This window comes from Phacochoerus africanus, chromosome 7 (genome assembly GCF_016906955.1).
Source record: "Phacochoerus africanus isolate WHEZ1 chromosome 7, ROS_Pafr_v1, whole genome shotgun sequence".
Taxonomy (NCBI): domain Eukaryota; kingdom Metazoa; phylum Chordata; class Mammalia; order Artiodactyla; family Suidae; genus Phacochoerus; species Phacochoerus africanus.
Window position 1 is genome coordinate 62,624,683 of NC_062550.1, and position 16,489 is coordinate 62,641,171.

Below are 16,489 nucleotides of genomic sequence, written 5' to 3' on the forward strand. Positions count from 1 at the left end.
AATGAACTTGACCGCAAGGCTCAGAAGCATCAGTGAAAGCTTTCCCAGCTCCCACTGTGAGGTGTGTGGCCTCATAGATGGGAGCGTAAACCAAGAGCCAGTCCAATGTGACTCACTTACTCCATGTCTCGTCCTTAATTCCAGTTCCACTGCTTACCAAAAGATCCAGCTCGGGGTCCAATCACGGCAGAAACTACCTCTGCAGGCTCCAAAAGGACAGGCAAGAGGGTGTCCTTGTCCTGTGTTTGAAAGGAAACAGGCCTTGACCTGCCCATCCGGGGGCATAGAGCAGCTGAGATACACCCTCTTACCTGTCCCCAGCCCAGGCCTGGCTCCCTGAAGGGATGCGCACACCTGGGGTCTGTTTCCCCAGCGACTCCCTCCAGGCTCTCAAGGGAATGGCATATGCGAATGAGTCAGGAACTGTGTGTTCTCTGTCTTAACCCTGAGCGCTGGTGTCTTTCCCTCCCCAGAACCGTTCAGTGCTGACGTGTGGGTGATGATGTTCGTGATGCTGCTTATTGTCTCGGCCGTGGCCGTCTTCGTCTTCGAGTACTTTAGCCCTGTGGGGTATAACAGGTGCCTCGCCGATGGCAGAGGTAAGGCCATTGCCGTTCTCCCTTTCTCTGGTTCTCAGTTCTGAATCTCTGTGCCCCTCCTCTGCCCTCTGCCTCCTCCCTGGCTTATCCATTTCCAAACATGAGCCCTTAGTCTTCTCTGTCACCATCCTGGTGACTTGTTAGAAAGACCCCAATTACGATGTTAGGTTGAAGCTATAAGCCTCCTCCCTGGCTCAAGCCTGATGCCGAGCCCAGTTCCATCCCTAGGCAAGTGAGAGCCAAGCTGGCAGTAGGTACATGTAACACAAATATGTTAGAGAAAACTGCTGTGATAACCTTAGGCTACGAGCAGTCTGTCTGATCAGATGGACTAACAAGCAAATTAGACACATGTAGCAAGAAGAGGGAAAAATATGGGGTTCCTGCTGTGGCTCAGCATGTTAAGAACCCGACAGCATCCGTCGGGATGTGGGTTCGATCCCTAGCCTCGCGCAGTGGGTTAAGGACCCAGTGTTTCCGTGAGCTGCAGCGTAGGTCACAGATGTGACTCAGATCCGGTGCTGTGATGGCTATGGCACAGGTCTCAGCTGCAGATCTGATTCGACCCCTAGCTTGAGAACTTCCATATGCCTCAGGTGAGGCCATTTAAAAAAAAAAAAAAAAAAAAGGAAAAAGAAAAAATAAGTAATCCAGGAGGTAGGGAGGTATGTGCAGGGTAGCTGTGGCTGGAAAAGTTCTCCACAGGCAAAGGATTACTTCTGAGGTGCGAGATCTCCAAAGCTCGTGTCCCTGGCCCCCATCCCTCTGCCAGGGAGTAGAGGAGATGGAGGAGATGGGTATTTGAAATAAAACAGCCAGCAGATAACAATTCTTCCCCACTGCTGCTCTGGAGGGCGGTCCAACTTCCTGGCTAATGAGGTTCAGAGATATGAAGGCTACCCGTGTGCTGGAGGCGTCCGTGAGACTTCACAGAACATTTATGAGGGGGATTGAGATATATTACTTCTTCTCTGAGTCTTCTCCCAGCCACAGTGTGAGGCTTATCCTGGAATCATGCCTCCAAGAGGAAAGATTCTTCACCCCAACTCCACCTAAGAATTACCTATGGGTACTTACAAGACAAAGGTGCATAGATTTCATTTTCTAATATTCTGGTTCACTGAGTCCAGAGAGGGGCTTGAACAGCTGTATCTTTCCAAATACTGGTTCTCCACCTTGTCTGCATGTTAGGATAACCACCCACTTCACACCAATTTAAGAATCTCTGGGAATGGGGTGTACCCCATTTTGTAAAAGCTCCTCGGGAGCTTCTGCTGAATTCACAGACCAGCCTCTGAACCACCCCTGCACTGAAGTATTTCCAGGTGCACACCTACCTTCTGATTGGGGGTGTGCATTCTGGGGTGCAAGTTTGGGTGTCTCCACAATATGGAATAGTCAGGGGCTTCCCGCCTGTACCAAAGGGTCTTCCAGAAGCCACAGCTGCTCCCCATCCTGAGGGGCATTAGGAACAAGTGAAACATCTGAGAATCATTGGACTACACACTAGATAATCATACATGTATGACTGAATCACTTGGCTGTACACCTGAAACTAACGCAACATTGGAAATCAACTATATGTCCATAAAAAAATTTTAAAAGAGCACATACATCAATGGACAATGTCAGGAACTAAAGTCAGCGTGCATCCTCCCTGACCCTCAAAGAAAATCAGAGAAGCAAAGATTCAGACACCAAATTCAGAGCGAGGGCTCAGAATTATTCACTTTACCGAAGGCTGTTTGACTTAACAAAAGAATTCAACATGAGGCCACTTTAAATATCAAGTCTCTTCGGGGCATTTTACAATGTACAAAACTTTGATTTATAAACAATTTTTTTTCGTTCAGCATCTGTTCCATGAAATAAGGTCCACAAGCACAGATGTGTGTGCACAGTTAGGTATTAGGCGTGACACATGTAGTCACTGATGATTTAGGTGGCCGAGCAGATGCTCTTAGGATCACAGCTCACATCGTTAAGACCTGTGCTAATGTGCTGTAAAACTGTGCAGGCAGATGCTTGATTCTGTGGCGAAGGGGCTGTACGTGGACCCAGACAGCAGGCAGGATTTCACTATCGCCAAGCAGAGAAAACCGAGAGGTCCCGATAAATTCATGGGCGGCAACCCTGCACAGTCTGTTTAAAGGTTGGGTGGAGAACCATCAAAGGCAGCCTGCCTTCCGTCCTCAGATACATGCGGCCAAGCCAGGGACCTGTGGCCTCTTCTCCAGGCCTCCTGATAGGACTTCATACAGAAGGCAGGTGCTATTGGAGGGAACCAGACGGGAGGTGTTGGCATTGCAGTGAGGTCAAGGTGGTCCTGGAAAGATTTAGTGCCAAGCTTGAGATGCCGAAGAAGAATGGGGATCATGCGTTCCAAGCCATCCAGATTCGATGTGCATAAAATGGGGGGAGGTCTCAGACTAATGGGAGAAAAAGACCCCACACTGTCCTTGCTGACCTTTGGTGAAGTTGAAATGCTCTTGCTAGATACAAACATAAAATTTACCAACAGTGCCAATGAGGATACAAGTGTGACATAGTGGGATGGTTGTTATTCAGCTTTGATGTGATCTTAATGGTCTTCCAGGCCCTTAGGTCTGGAAGCAGGGCAGGAAGCCAGCTCCTGCAGGGCCCTGGCTGAGCCATAATCATTGGTTGGAGCAAGATCCCCCACACATGCCCCAGGCCTCTGTTTTTTCTCCTAAGGGACCCTCTTCTGCCTTCTCAAGGGTCCCAGGAGAAGAGACACAAGCTCTCTACTGAAAAAACTGTCTGTGGAAGGGCCAGGACTTTGCTAGGACCCCACCCCCAGAGATTCTTAAATTGGTGTGGGGTGGGGTGGTTTTTCTAACCTGCAACCAAGATAGAGAGCCATATGTTTTGTTTGTTTGTTTGTTTTAGGCTACAGGGGTGGCATACATCAAAGTTCCCAGGTTAGGGGTCAAATTGGAGCTACAGCTGCTGGCCTACACCACAGCCACAGCCACGTCAGTTCTGAGCTGCGTCTGTGACCTACACCACAGCTCACCAGATCCTTAACTCACTGATTGAGGACAGGGATCGAACCCACATCCTCACTGGATACTAGTCAGATTTATTTCCGCCGTGCCACATCGGGAACTCCAGTATTTGGAAAGATACAGTGGTTCAAGCCCCTCTCTGGACTCAGTGAATCAGAATATTCACTATGTACTTGTTGACTTAAATAGAGCCAGTGACCCTGTCTTAACCTTCTATCCTTGTCTGTTTGTCCCCTCAGAGCCTGGCGGCCCATCTTTCACCATCGGCAAAGCTATTTGGTTACTGTGGGGTCTGGTGTTTAACAACTCCGTCCCCGTGCAGAACCCAAAGGGGACCACGTCCAAGATCATGGTGTCGGTGTGGGCCTTCTTTGCTGTCATCTTCCTGGCCAGCTACACTGCCAACTTAGCTGCCTTCATGATCCAAGAGGAATATGTGGACCAGGTTTCTGGCCTGAGCGACAAAAAGGTAGGAGTAGCATTTGAAACTGCCCGTCTGTCCCTCAGTCCCGTTCTGAGCCATACTCAGAGCTCTCATGTACCTGTTAATTTTCTAAATTTTTAGAATGGACCGTTCTTTGTTATGGTTCCTTAAATTAGGACTCGGGAGCAGAAACCCGTTTCCCCACCGAAATAATGATCTTCCACATTCGCCTTCTCATTCGTGAAAAGTTGTCTCGAGCACGCCCTGGGCTGCAAATGAGGGGCTTGTTATGCTAGCGGCTTTCTGAGTACATGGTTCCTCTTGTTTGGAGATGCTTGGGTGGCCGATCAGCACAGGGCTGCCCTTTGGGGTTGTAATGAGAGGGCCGCCCCTCGCACCCACATGGAGGCATGGGCCCATTATGGCCTTCATTTTCCCCCCAGTGCTATTCACCTGCAGGCTCTCGCTTTGTTCCTCTGCATACGCGTGTGTTCCTCATGTTGAGAAGGAGGGTTGTGCTCATTGTGTCCTGAAGGAAAGTAACTGCTACTTAACTCAGTGATGGCTTCGGGTGGTGCCAATGAACGGGTTGCCCCCATACCGACGGCAGGCACTGCCCCCCCCCCGCCCCCCGCTGGCCTGTGCTGTGCAGAGAGGAAGGGAGGTGTCTGCTGGTTTCCACGTTTTCTGGAGGAGGACATACCCAACCCATGCTCCATCCACGTGATTCTCTCGGTCTGCCAGAAGCATCTCAGCTTCTGTGGGCGCTCTGTCACCTGCACTCAGGATAACTGGCAAGGTCCAACAGCAGTGCTAGAGGCCTGCCTTCCTGGAGTGTCCAGTAAAGCTTATGGACACCTCAAAGTCATTCTGGAGGCTTTCGCATACAACACATGTCTTACTCTGGGTCTCCTTAAGATTTAGAGAATGTGATGTCCCACCCCTTCCCCCAGGATGAAACTATGTGATACAGGCAGATGGGTGTTTAGACCAGCTGGGTCCCTATTGTTCATGATTTATCACATGGGCCAGCCTTCCCCAAGATAAAACCTTCAACACTTGAGAAGAGTGGAAAGGAGGGAGTAGCCTCTTTAGGGGCTCAGGTTGTGATTTCTTCATCCACTCATCCCTACCCGCCAAGAACATTCAAAAGCATAAGGAAGATAAACAAGCTTCTTAAGGGAATGAAAAAGTGTATATATATGTATATACATACACAGACACACACACACACACGGGCACATACGAATTGCATCACTCATGATGTTTACCTCTTTATGTTGTCTCTTTCTCTGATTTGTCTTCCCTTTTACTTTATTTTTCTCCTTTACTTTTTAAACTATTCCCCCCTTTGTATTTCCTTCTCCCTTATTTTTAAGCTCTTAAAAAAACTTTCTTTAACTCATGATTTATCATGTATTTAGATATATATTCATCCATTTGTCACTTCATTCGTTTTAAACATTTCTCATTGTTCTTTTGTCAACCTCCTTCATCATTACCGTCCTCCCAGAAAACTGTGAATCAGACATTTCCCTTCCCCCGTCTTCTACAACTACTTGTTGTGTCTATTTCTGTAGCCGGGGCTGAGAACAGCCGCCTTCCTCAGGGCTCCATACATGGATGCGGCATAGCCGAGGTGGGCCATGCCCCTACCAGGACAGGGATGTGGCAGAAGTGTGATAGACAGTGTCCCCCCACGTGGGCCTGTCAGAGGTATGGAGGACTGTGCCCTCACCTCAGGAAGTGGCAGAGGTGTGGTGAATCGTGTCTCCACACAGAGTGTGGTGGGACCACATGGCCGTACGGTCCATAACATGGTCCAGGGCTGGTGGTCCACAGGCCTACCAGGGACTCCGGGCTGGTCGGCCATGGATCTGCCACATTTATCACGTCGTTTCCTTCCAACGTCTCTAGAAATTGCTTAGGACGCTGTATTTATCTTTCTCATCCTCTCAGTGGCCACCCAGCAACGACTGAGTGATTTTCTACTTGAACTAAGCGTAATCGAGATGGAGGGAGATTGTTTTCCCTCTGGTGGTTGTGAAAGAACATATCATTCTAGGCTGCCTGAACCACAGAGGCCATGCCCTTGTCTGTTCTCCACACCATGTTGGTTATGTTCAGAAAAGTTGGATCCCATCTTTGCTTAAAGAACTTCAGTGGCTCCCTTGATGATAGAAGAAAGTGATTTTTTTCCAGATGTAGCTTGCAGAGCTTTTACAAATGCTTCCCATTGCAGTTCTCATTAGCTAACGCGTAGACTCTTGCATCCTATGTCCTCTGCACCCTCGCCTCCTTATCCTTCCCAACAATGTGCCTCTGCTTCTGCCCCACTTCTTCACTCACCAAACTCCTACTGAAACTGCAAGACACAGACGAGAGGTCACACTGTTTGTAAAGCCTTCTCATCTGGGCTCATCTGAGATGTTAGCCATTCTCTCCTCTGTTGTGACGTGCATTCACACATGTATTAAAACGCTTGGCTCCCTCGTTGTAATCTGCAGACCTGTATCTGACTGTATCTCTCTCTATTTGACCATGAGCTCCACAAGGTCAGCGACCATACCTTGGTTATCATTTTTATAAAAAGCCTATGAGAAGAGAGGGAGAGTGGGTGTATTTCCCTAAGAGTCTCTTGCGCAGAGCTGTGGACTAAGCATTATAGGCAAAGACATCAGCCAGAGAGCAAGAACCCTTTAACAGCTGTTTAATTTGAAAATGGTTATCTGATACATTTCAAAACTGCACAAACGACAAAATAGTAAATTGTAAGCATCCTACCAGAAAATGTCAACATAATTTACATAATTACAGGAAACATTGAAGGAACCCATGACACGCAACTGCATATCAGTGTCAGGAACAGTACTCTAAATCAGAGTTTTCAGAAAGTGCATTTCAAATGTCAAATTTTGTATTAGTTTTACTTCACAACACCTAAAGAGAACTATGTCTTGGGAATGATTTTGTATGAGAGGAGGTGGATTCTGCGAATTTAGAAAAAGAAAATAATAAAGTCGTCAAAGCAATAGCATTGAGAATAGAAATGAAGTGATTTTGAAGACACTTTTTTTCAGTGTGATTAAATTTTCATCCAGGAAGGTAACATTTAAAGTGCAGAAGGATTTCTAGACTTGTTTTGACTGTCACAGATGACGTATCTTCGGTGTAACCCAGACCAAATGATAAATATTTTGGAATGATGATGGGAAGATATTTGTAGTCACTAAATTTCTATATTTTAAGAAATTACCTTCCACTTTATGGCAGGAAAATGGTTCCCAAATCTCATATTTGTTAGGATACAGAATCAGAATGTTCAGAGTTAAATTTCCATGAAATCCTATCTTGGGGCTCCTTGTTACTGGATGGCTTCCATCTTGCCATAACACATTATATCAGTGAATTCAGAAAGATCCCACTACATGCTATCACTAAATATGGGTGCCAGTTCTAACATTTAGCAGCCCTACTGTACATCCCATCATCTCCATCAAAGGGAGGAGGATATAAGGAAGCTAGTGACATCTTTCTTCTCCTAACAAAGAGGCCACGATGCTAATTCCCATATCCTCAGCTCTCCAGAGAGATTTCTCATTGCATAGTCTCGCAACCACAGTACGGAGGGAAACCAGCCTTGCCGGGCGGAGGAGGGGACATGCTTTCTGGGCACTGGGTGCATTAACTATGTTATCTATGTTATATGAGTAATCCCCATACAGGTATGGTTATTCCCATTTTCCAAAGAAGGGCACTGAGATTCTGGGAAGTGATTCCCTAAAGTCACACATGATCAAGTGACAGAGCCAATATTTGAGCATCTGTGTGTTTGGCTCGAAATCTCACTTCGCCAGGATGTCCCCCTTAGAGCTAACCCCACACAGAGTTATGCCATAGCTGAGGACTGGTTACCGGCACCCCTGCCCCTTCCCTTTCTCATTTAATCCCCTACCCTCTCCTTTAATGACCTTCAGTATTGGTTCCACTTAACCTAACCCTCCTCAAGACCCAGTACACCGCCCCTACCAAGACTGCTATTCTTACTTCTGCAACTACTACTGATAATGATAATAATAACAGTTATTATTATTATTCGTATAACTTCAACAATATCTCTTTGAACATTTTTTTCAGCTCTCAGGAGCCAGGCATTATGCCAAAAACATTGCAGAGATTATCTTATGTAATGGTGCTTTTAATACCTTCATTTGTAGATGAGGAAATTGAAGCTTGGAGAGGTTAAGTAATTTGCCCTTCTGATGTTCCTGGCTGGCTAATAGCCCCTCGACAGTGTGCCACACTGTTCAGATACCAGTGCTTTTCCAGTTAATTCTCTCTCTTCCTAACCTGCCCATCTACTTTCCTGAAGTTTAGCAAGTGAGATCCTTTTCCTCTATTAAAAAGTGGCTCTCTGATTAACTGATCCAAAATGATTAGGCAGTATTTTAATCTTTGCCCTTTATTTAGTAAGTCCTTCAGAGGCATTACTCTGAACAGAGAAGAATGGTCATTTCCTGGACTTGGGCAGGCTAATGGCACACAAATTGACGTGAGCCTGGGCCTATTGTGACTGTGAGCTTTAAGCCACTGTTGGGTGGGAGGGGGTGGTAGCAGGAGAGAGAGGAATCAGGTATAGAGTCAGGGGGTGCAGGAGGCCTCCAGGGAGGCAGGCTGCCAAGGTCACTAGAGGCTGCCCTCTGGCCGTTGGGCTCCCAAGGGTATCTGGCTGCATCCTGCCCCACACGTCCCTGCCACCAGTATGACATTCCCTCCGGATTATATTTTGCAGTTCTTTCCCTCAAGGAACCACAAGAACTTTATTAACTTTAAATGTCAAAAAGGTGCTTATGTAGGTAATGAGGGCAGACGTCTCTGCCTGCACCATTAAAGGTGCAATCAGGACAGCCTTCTAAACACTAAGTGAGGATCCGGTGGCTCTTCTAGATAATGATTATTCTGAGTTTCTGAGAAGTTGCTTATGGTCTGGAGGGTCTGGAAGCTGCCTCAGATCTTTTCAGCAGGTAGCAGTGTATGACTTTTAAATCTGCATGCAAACAAATGCGTTAGTGTGCGTTCTGGAAGAAAACCAGCCCATTGATCAGCATATTGACACCACAACTACAAGGCTGTGTGATGCTTGGATGGCATTTGAGCATGGATGAGGAAATGGGCCATGCTTTCCACTGTACAAATGGGGCTCCCTCGCCCTATTAACTTTGGGCCCCAAACCAGTGGGAAACAGCTGACCTCAAGCCTGAGCTGTTACATCCTGGGCCTGGCCCAGACCACTTGGTCAGATCATGGAATACTGAGCTAAGAATAGGTCACTATGAACACAGCAGGCATGACCAACTAGCCAGGGAGCTAAAAATGAGAGCCTGGCCTGGGCCTCCAGGTAACTGAGCAAAATAAGGGAATGGTTCCTTGTGTGGGGTCCCCTGGAGCTGTCAGGCATCTGGTCCTTTTGTAACAGCTGGTCAAGAGCAGTTCTGGAGGAAGTGACAAGACAAAAACTCCCCAAGCCCTGGGAGTAAAGGACATGCATGGATGCGGGAAGGGATGTCTGCCCCTTTGTCTCCCAATTAGCTTAACCAATCTGACACTCTCCATGGACCACCACCCCCAGTATTGAGCCCCCTCATTCCTATCAGTGAGGTCTCCATCCAGACGGATCCAGAACAAAGTCCTGGGGTCAGCTCTCTTCACTTCTCTAAGTTTATTTGAGAATACACTCCGTTACGGTCCATTCTCTTATGGCCCCCAGCTGACCCCCCTTGAATGCTAATTCCCAAGTCCATTCTTGACTGGCTGCCTTGAGACACCTCGTGGCCCTTAGCAGTGGTCACCCTCCCAGTGTGTTCTGGTGTTGATTGCCGGGCTCCTGAGGGGATCCCACTCTCCCCTTTCTCTCTTTAGCCTGGTCCTATTGTCAGCATCAGGCTTCACTCTGCCCTCTTCTTAAATGACCACCTACTTCCTGACCTTCTATGAGTTCCCACCTAGGATTCCTTACCTCCCATCTCTGCTAGACTGTCAGGGCTCTGAGGGAGGGCAAAGGGTTGTCCCCGAAAGATACACCCACGTCCTAATCCATGGACCCTGTGAATGTTGATTTTATCTGGGGGGAAAAAAAAAAAAAGATCTTCGTAGTTGTAATTAAGTTAGGGATCTCAAGTTACAATCATCCTGGATTGCTGCTAAATCCAGCAGGTGTCCTTACAGGAGAAAGACATTTTTACAAAACAGAAACAGACTCACAGACTTTGAAAACAAACTCATGGTCACCAAAGGGGTCAGGTAGAGGATGGGATGGATAAGGAGTTTGGGACTGGCACATGCACACTATTGCATATGGAAAAGATGGCCAATGGGAACCTGCTGTATAGCACAGGGAACTCTACACAATATTCTGTGACAACATTTATGGCAAAAGAATCTGGAAAAGAATGGATATGTGTAGTGTGTAACTGAATCATGTAGTTGTATTGCATAAATTAACATAATTTTGTAAATCAGCTATACTTCAGTGAAACTTTAAGATTCTAAAAAGAAGAAGAAGAGAAAGGCAGAACAAGAGCTGGCACAGAAGAGGAGGCCAGGAGAAGGAAGACGCTGAGACTGGAATGTTGCAGACACAGAAACACCTGGGGCCACCAGGAGCTGGAAAAGACAAGGAGTAGATTCTACCCTGGACCCTCCGAGGAAGCACAGCTCCCCGGGCCCCTTGATTTTGGACTTCCACCCTCCAGACCAGTGTGAGAATAAATCTGTGTCAGTTCAAGCTATGAGATTTGTTTTGGACTGCCACAGAAAACTAACCCAGGGCCGAGATGCCCTTCCTGTAACTGGCACTCTCAGCTTCTGGCCCCTGCAAACCTCGGAGCTTCTTCTACTCGCCTATGCATCTCTGTCTCCTCTGTCAGCCCCCAGCCCTGTCCTTCCAAAGCGGGTGTTTCCGACAGTGGAATCTGCTTTAGTCCTCTTCCTGCTAATCTCCTTTGCTTGGGAGAACAGATCTGCGTCACCCTGAAGATTTGCAGAGACATGGTTTACACCCAGAGGGAGTCTTCTCCCTGCTGGTTAATTTTAGGGAGACAATAAAAAACCTGCGTGTCACCGCAGGCTCCCTTTTGCTCTGTCCTTGAGCCTGATTACTGCCAGTTTCTCACAGTATGTAGCGTGTTATCTGTGTGCACACTCCCCACACAACCTTCTTCTAGACCTCTGAGCAAGAACGTCATTGTCAAGGGGATTGAGGACATGCTTTTGTGAGATGTATCATTTTCACAACTCTCCTGGGCAAAATATTATTAATGCGCTCTTCTTATATTCTGGATTTCGCTGTGCTGTTCAAATCACAGAACTGCAAGGGACATTATTTGATCATCAGGCACAGGTGATACTTTTCTCATCAAAGGCCTACAGGTATCCTTTCTCTTTGCGTAGATGAATATATCTTCCTGTGACACAGGAGTACACACTCAGATATGTATGTGTGTGGATAGATAGATGATAGGATAGATAGATAGGTAGATAGATAGATAATAGAAAGGTAGGTAGATAGATATTAGATGAAGATAGATAGATGACAGAGAGAGAGAGAGAGAGAGGGAGATGTATGTTTCCATCCGCCAAAACTACATAATGATAACAAGAGAGCTAGGTAATTAGGAATTAACACTTAACAAAGCTACATAAGGAACACAAGCTCCCCAAGTATATAGAACTTACCTTTTACAAAATTGATCTGAGGAAGGTTGCCTTTACCTGGAAAAAGAAGAAAGGTTTTCCTCATTCTGCTGATATTAGTGGAACCATCTTTTTGTGAAACGAAGGAAGAAGGAAGGAAAGAAAAGAAAGGAAAGAGAAAGAAGAATTAAGGGAATAAGGGAAAAAGAAAAAAAAAAATCTAGAAAAGTGGTCCTGGAGTTCCCACTGTGGTACAATGGGTTAAGGATCCGGCATTGCCACAGCTGTGGTGTAGGTCACAGCTGCGGCTGGGATTCAGTCCCTGGCCTGGGAACTCCATATGCCACGAGTACAACCAGGAAAAAAAATAAAAATAAAAATAAAAATAAGGAAAGCTGGTGCTCTGCAAAATATCAGAGGGATAGAAGCCTTCCTGAAGCCATGACATTTTTTTTTTTAAATTGCTGCTATGCAAATTAGCATTAGAGTGAATTCAAAATTTCCTCACCTGAATTGAATTGTACTGGGCCCCAAATGAAAGCCAGCAATAGACAACAAACAATTTTATTAACAAAAATCACAGCATAGGACACCCCGTGTAGTACTTAAGCTCTGGGTGCTCTGGCAGTGGGAGGAAGCAGTGAACAAGCACTTCCTTGAACTGGTCAGATCATTGACTTTATCTCTGGCTTCCATGGCAGGCCTCTGTGGGTCAGGCTCTCTCCTCCAGGCTGGGAGGAGCGAGTGGCTCAGGGGACCCCCACGGACGTGAGACGCCACTTCTGGTCAGGTCTCTAGTTCAGGAGGAGGGGGGAGCTGTTGCATTCAGCTAACTGAACAGCTAAAAGCAGTTGCCTCATTCTGAAGTTTACTGACATCAAAAGAAAGTAAGACTGCCTCAACATCCTGTTCCCTCTCCGGTTAAACACAAAATTAGAAATAAGTGTTTCAGTACAAGGGGGGTTCAGCTTTTGCACGCGGATGAAATCTTGGCTTGTACGTTGAGGATTTATTAAGAATTAGTGTTTCACTTCTGGGCCACGAAGTTCAAGTCCTTTGAGACAAATTAATGCAGCCATGAAAATTTATATGTGGCCAAAGGCATCAGGTCTAAAATGAATCAAGTTTTAGAGAGGTCAGAATTGTATTCACAGTGAAATTGTAGCCTGGGCTGGCTCTGGGCTTTTTGAACGTTTTGGTCTGTTGACCCTTCCGGGGCCTGCTCCGCTATAATGATGGCGAGGGTGGACCAGGGCCTCAGTGGGCCGTGTGCGACTCTGTTGTATTTTGGGAAGCTTTCTGCATAGCGGGGCATGTGCTAGAGCCCGAAGGGCAGTGGAGGGGTGGGGGGCTGAGTGTGCCTGAGGCTAGGCTGGAGCAGACCACACTTGCTCTGCAGGCACCATAGCCTCAGACATTTCCTCTGGCAACTTCATCCAGCCCCATTTGGGCAGGTGGCTCAGTTTCAGAGCATCAGCAGTGGCTCCAGGCCAGTGTGATCCTGAGTCCAGCCTGCGTGGAGGGTCCCCGAGGTGCGTGCAGCTCAGACTGTCAGGAGGCAGAGTCAGGAGGAGGAAGATCGGGGTCTCGGGTTAGTCTGTCCATGTAGACTTGTCTGCAAGGAGGACATTGGAAAGAGTGGGCGCCCGGGGAGGGGCCAGGTAAAGTGGAAGCCTTTCAACTAAATAGGACTCTGTCCATCCAGCTGGAAATAAAAGTACAGATGGTGAGAGCTGCCGCCTGAGTGGGATCTGCAAGTGTGCAGCCAGAAAAGCAGACACACATAAAGGGCTGAGAGAGGAATCTACTCAGGGGGTAGTTATTGGAGGGCTGTGCCCCCCGCCTCTGCCGCTTTTCTCCCACTCCCCTGAGAACTACCGAAGGGGCTTTGAGAGGGTCACTGGGAGAGCTTGGGATTTGCCCCTGTAGCTGGCAGTTGACCCAAACCTGAAAAGACCAAGGTGACAGGTCTTGGCCAGAGGCCCTGGTGGTTGGGCCAGACTTCTAGTGACAGCAGGTGAGGTCTGCTTCCCTCAAGTCCACGTTAAACCACATGCCCCAGGAGTGGAGGAAGGTGATGTTAAAGGCACCTGACCACAGGGCTTCCTGCTCCGAAAAAGGCAGCCCAAGTCCATGATTCCATGGAAAGGTTCCTTTGTGCCATATATTATATTCCAGATATATGTGATATCATACGGTATTTGTCTTTCTCTTTCTGACTTACTTCACTCAGGATGAGAGTCTCTAGTTCCATCCATGTTGCTGCAAACGGCATTATTTTGTTCTTTTTTTATGGCTGAGTAGTATTCCATTGTGTATATATACACCACATCTTCCTAATCCAGTCATCTATCAGTAGACATTTGGGTTGATTCCATGTCTTTGCTATTGTAAATAGTATTGCAATGAACATGCGGGTGCATGGACTTGGAGAATAGACTTGTGGTTGCCAAGGGGGAAGGAGAGGGAGTGGGAGGTACTGGGAGCTTGAGGTAAATAGATGCAGAATGTTGCCTTCGGGATGGATTAGCAGTGGGATCCTGCTGCGTAGCACTGGGAACACTGTCTAGTCACTTATGATGGAACACGTAATGTGAGAAAAAAGAATGTATACATGTAAGTGTAACTGAGTCACCACGCTATACAGTAGAAAAAAAAATATATATATAAATAAATGATTTAAAAAAAAAAAAAGAAAAATGCAGCCCAACCAGAAATACGCTAGATGGGGTGGCACCCTGTGGAGGAGCTAAAGGGTCTAATTAAACAACCAGCTGCCTCTGGGGTGTTGAGGCCTCGGTTCTCACTGAGAGGCTCTCAGAGAACCCATGAACTTGCCTGCCTGGGAGAAGAGCCTGCTGTGCTCAGCGGTCAAGCCTAGAGAGCATCAGTGCTGGGTCACCAGAGCACCCGGTGGGTGCTTTCCTTCCTTCTGGCTCCTCCTCCTCACTGTCTTCCACACCAGGCCCCCCAGAGGATGGGAGAGAAGAGCTTGGGTACAGGCTGTGAGAGTTGGCTTCACTTGGGGTTGTATTCCTCGGCCAGCTGATAGCGGCTGGGATTCCTGTGGCCCTGAGGGCCTGGCTCGTATTATTGAACCATGATTGTACTATTTAATGAACATGTACTCTGACTGTTGGTAGACTCTTCATCTCTGCTGCTACTTTTAATCCTGGTGCCGCCGTTGGTGACAGAGAGTATCAATGCCTTTCTGTAGAGGAGCAGAGCCGTTGAAGGGTTAAGCAAACTCACTGGAGTCCCAACTAGGAAGGAAGGGCATTAGGATTTGATCCAGGGAGCACTGACTCTGCACTGCCATAGCCCCATATCACCTTTGCATGGACACTTCCAAAGGCATGGGCCTGAGGCGGCAGAATCCAGTCAAGCCTTCTGTCATGGGACCCTCTCTGGCCTGGCTTCTCAGATCCTCGAGGGAGTAATTATGGATCCCCACTGACCCATGGAGAGCAGGTAGACCACACTCTACACAGCTGGGAATGCTCAGGAACCTGGAAGAGACTTTTGTTCACTTGAATCTAGAAAGATCCAAGGAGTCTTTGTTTCGGAACTCATAGCCCTACCTACATTTAAGAACCACATAGCAAGAGCTGACTGGATAAAAGAATCAAAGAGACAGTGGATGTTGTTGGGCGCCATGTTTTCTCTCTTCTGGGAGATAACCAGCATATGTACTTTAATCCAGACAGAAAGGGAAAGATACCACTCTCAGGAAAGAGGAAATTTGGAGAGGAGAGAAATGCACCCTACTCCCCACCCCCCCACACCCCCACTCCCACCACTACCATCATCCTTCTCTTAGGAGGGAACTAAAGCAAAAACAATATTCACTGAACTGTTTCTGAAGTGCTTGTGGCAAGGGAGCCGTGAGTAGCTTAAATATACAAACTGCCTTGATATTACACATGCGAAATTCTTCATTCCTTAAACTTCCTCACACATCTCCCAGCTTGTCACTAGCAGTGCAGCAGGTTCTGAGTTAAGTATAAGGCAGTTCCGTTTCCTGCCAGCAATCCTGAAATCCTGAGACAGCTGGAGACTTGGCCTTTATTGGACCGAGTACAAAAGAGACGTTGAGCTAGGTGTCATCCTGGTACTGAGGAAAGGATGCTGTGATGTCTAATGATGTCTCCTAGTGACCTCAAGTACAAATTGAACAAGATGGCAAACAGCATTGGTTAGGAAGGATGCTGCAGCCTTGGACCTCCTGGGCAGAGGCACCGCTGGGGAGTGAGCCTCTTCTTGCTCCTGGGGGAAAAAAAGGACTTGAGCACACAAGGTTATCCACTTAAGTGCCTTTCCGTGGCACACCCACCCATCACTGCAAGCAAGCAAATACCAGAGGGTGCAGATGCGGCTTTGACTGGACACGCGGAGCAATTTCTGCTTTTCCTTTTTCTCCTTATAAAAGCGCGTCAAATTAATTGCGGCCAATTATGGCCAAATCCCTTTCTCTCTGCCAATCAGGGCTGCCTGAACGGGCAAGAAGCGCTCTCACCTGCTTCATTATGCAAATTGATATTCAAACGCTGGAGAGCAATGCAGCCTTCAGCACAGCAGTGATTCCAGGTTGCTGATGAGAAGAGGTGGCTGCCAGCACAGTTGCTTTAACCCTCTGATGCCGATGGAGGAGGCTGAGAAGGTTCAAGCGAGGATGGAGGCAGAGTCAAAGCTGACACCGGCTCCCAGAGCACCAGCTACTGGGGTGTGAATCAGGCTCTGATGTG

At 47.4% G+C, this 16,489-nt stretch overlaps 1 protein-coding gene across 1 annotated transcript in view; it reads left to right on the top strand.

The window, feature by feature from the left end:
• The window catches only part of GRIN2B (glutamate ionotropic receptor NMDA type subunit 2B), a 444,445-nt gene that overhangs the window by 389,417 nt on the left and 38,539 nt on the right, over positions 1-16,489 (top strand). Inside the window, exons 9-10 of the mRNA XM_047787502.1 lie at positions 474-599; positions 3,868-4,097. Of these exons, the coding sequence (XP_047643458.1) occupies positions 474-599; positions 3,868-4,097 (356 nt within the window). The remainder of the gene's footprint in view (positions 1-473; positions 600-3,867; positions 4,098-16,489) is intronic.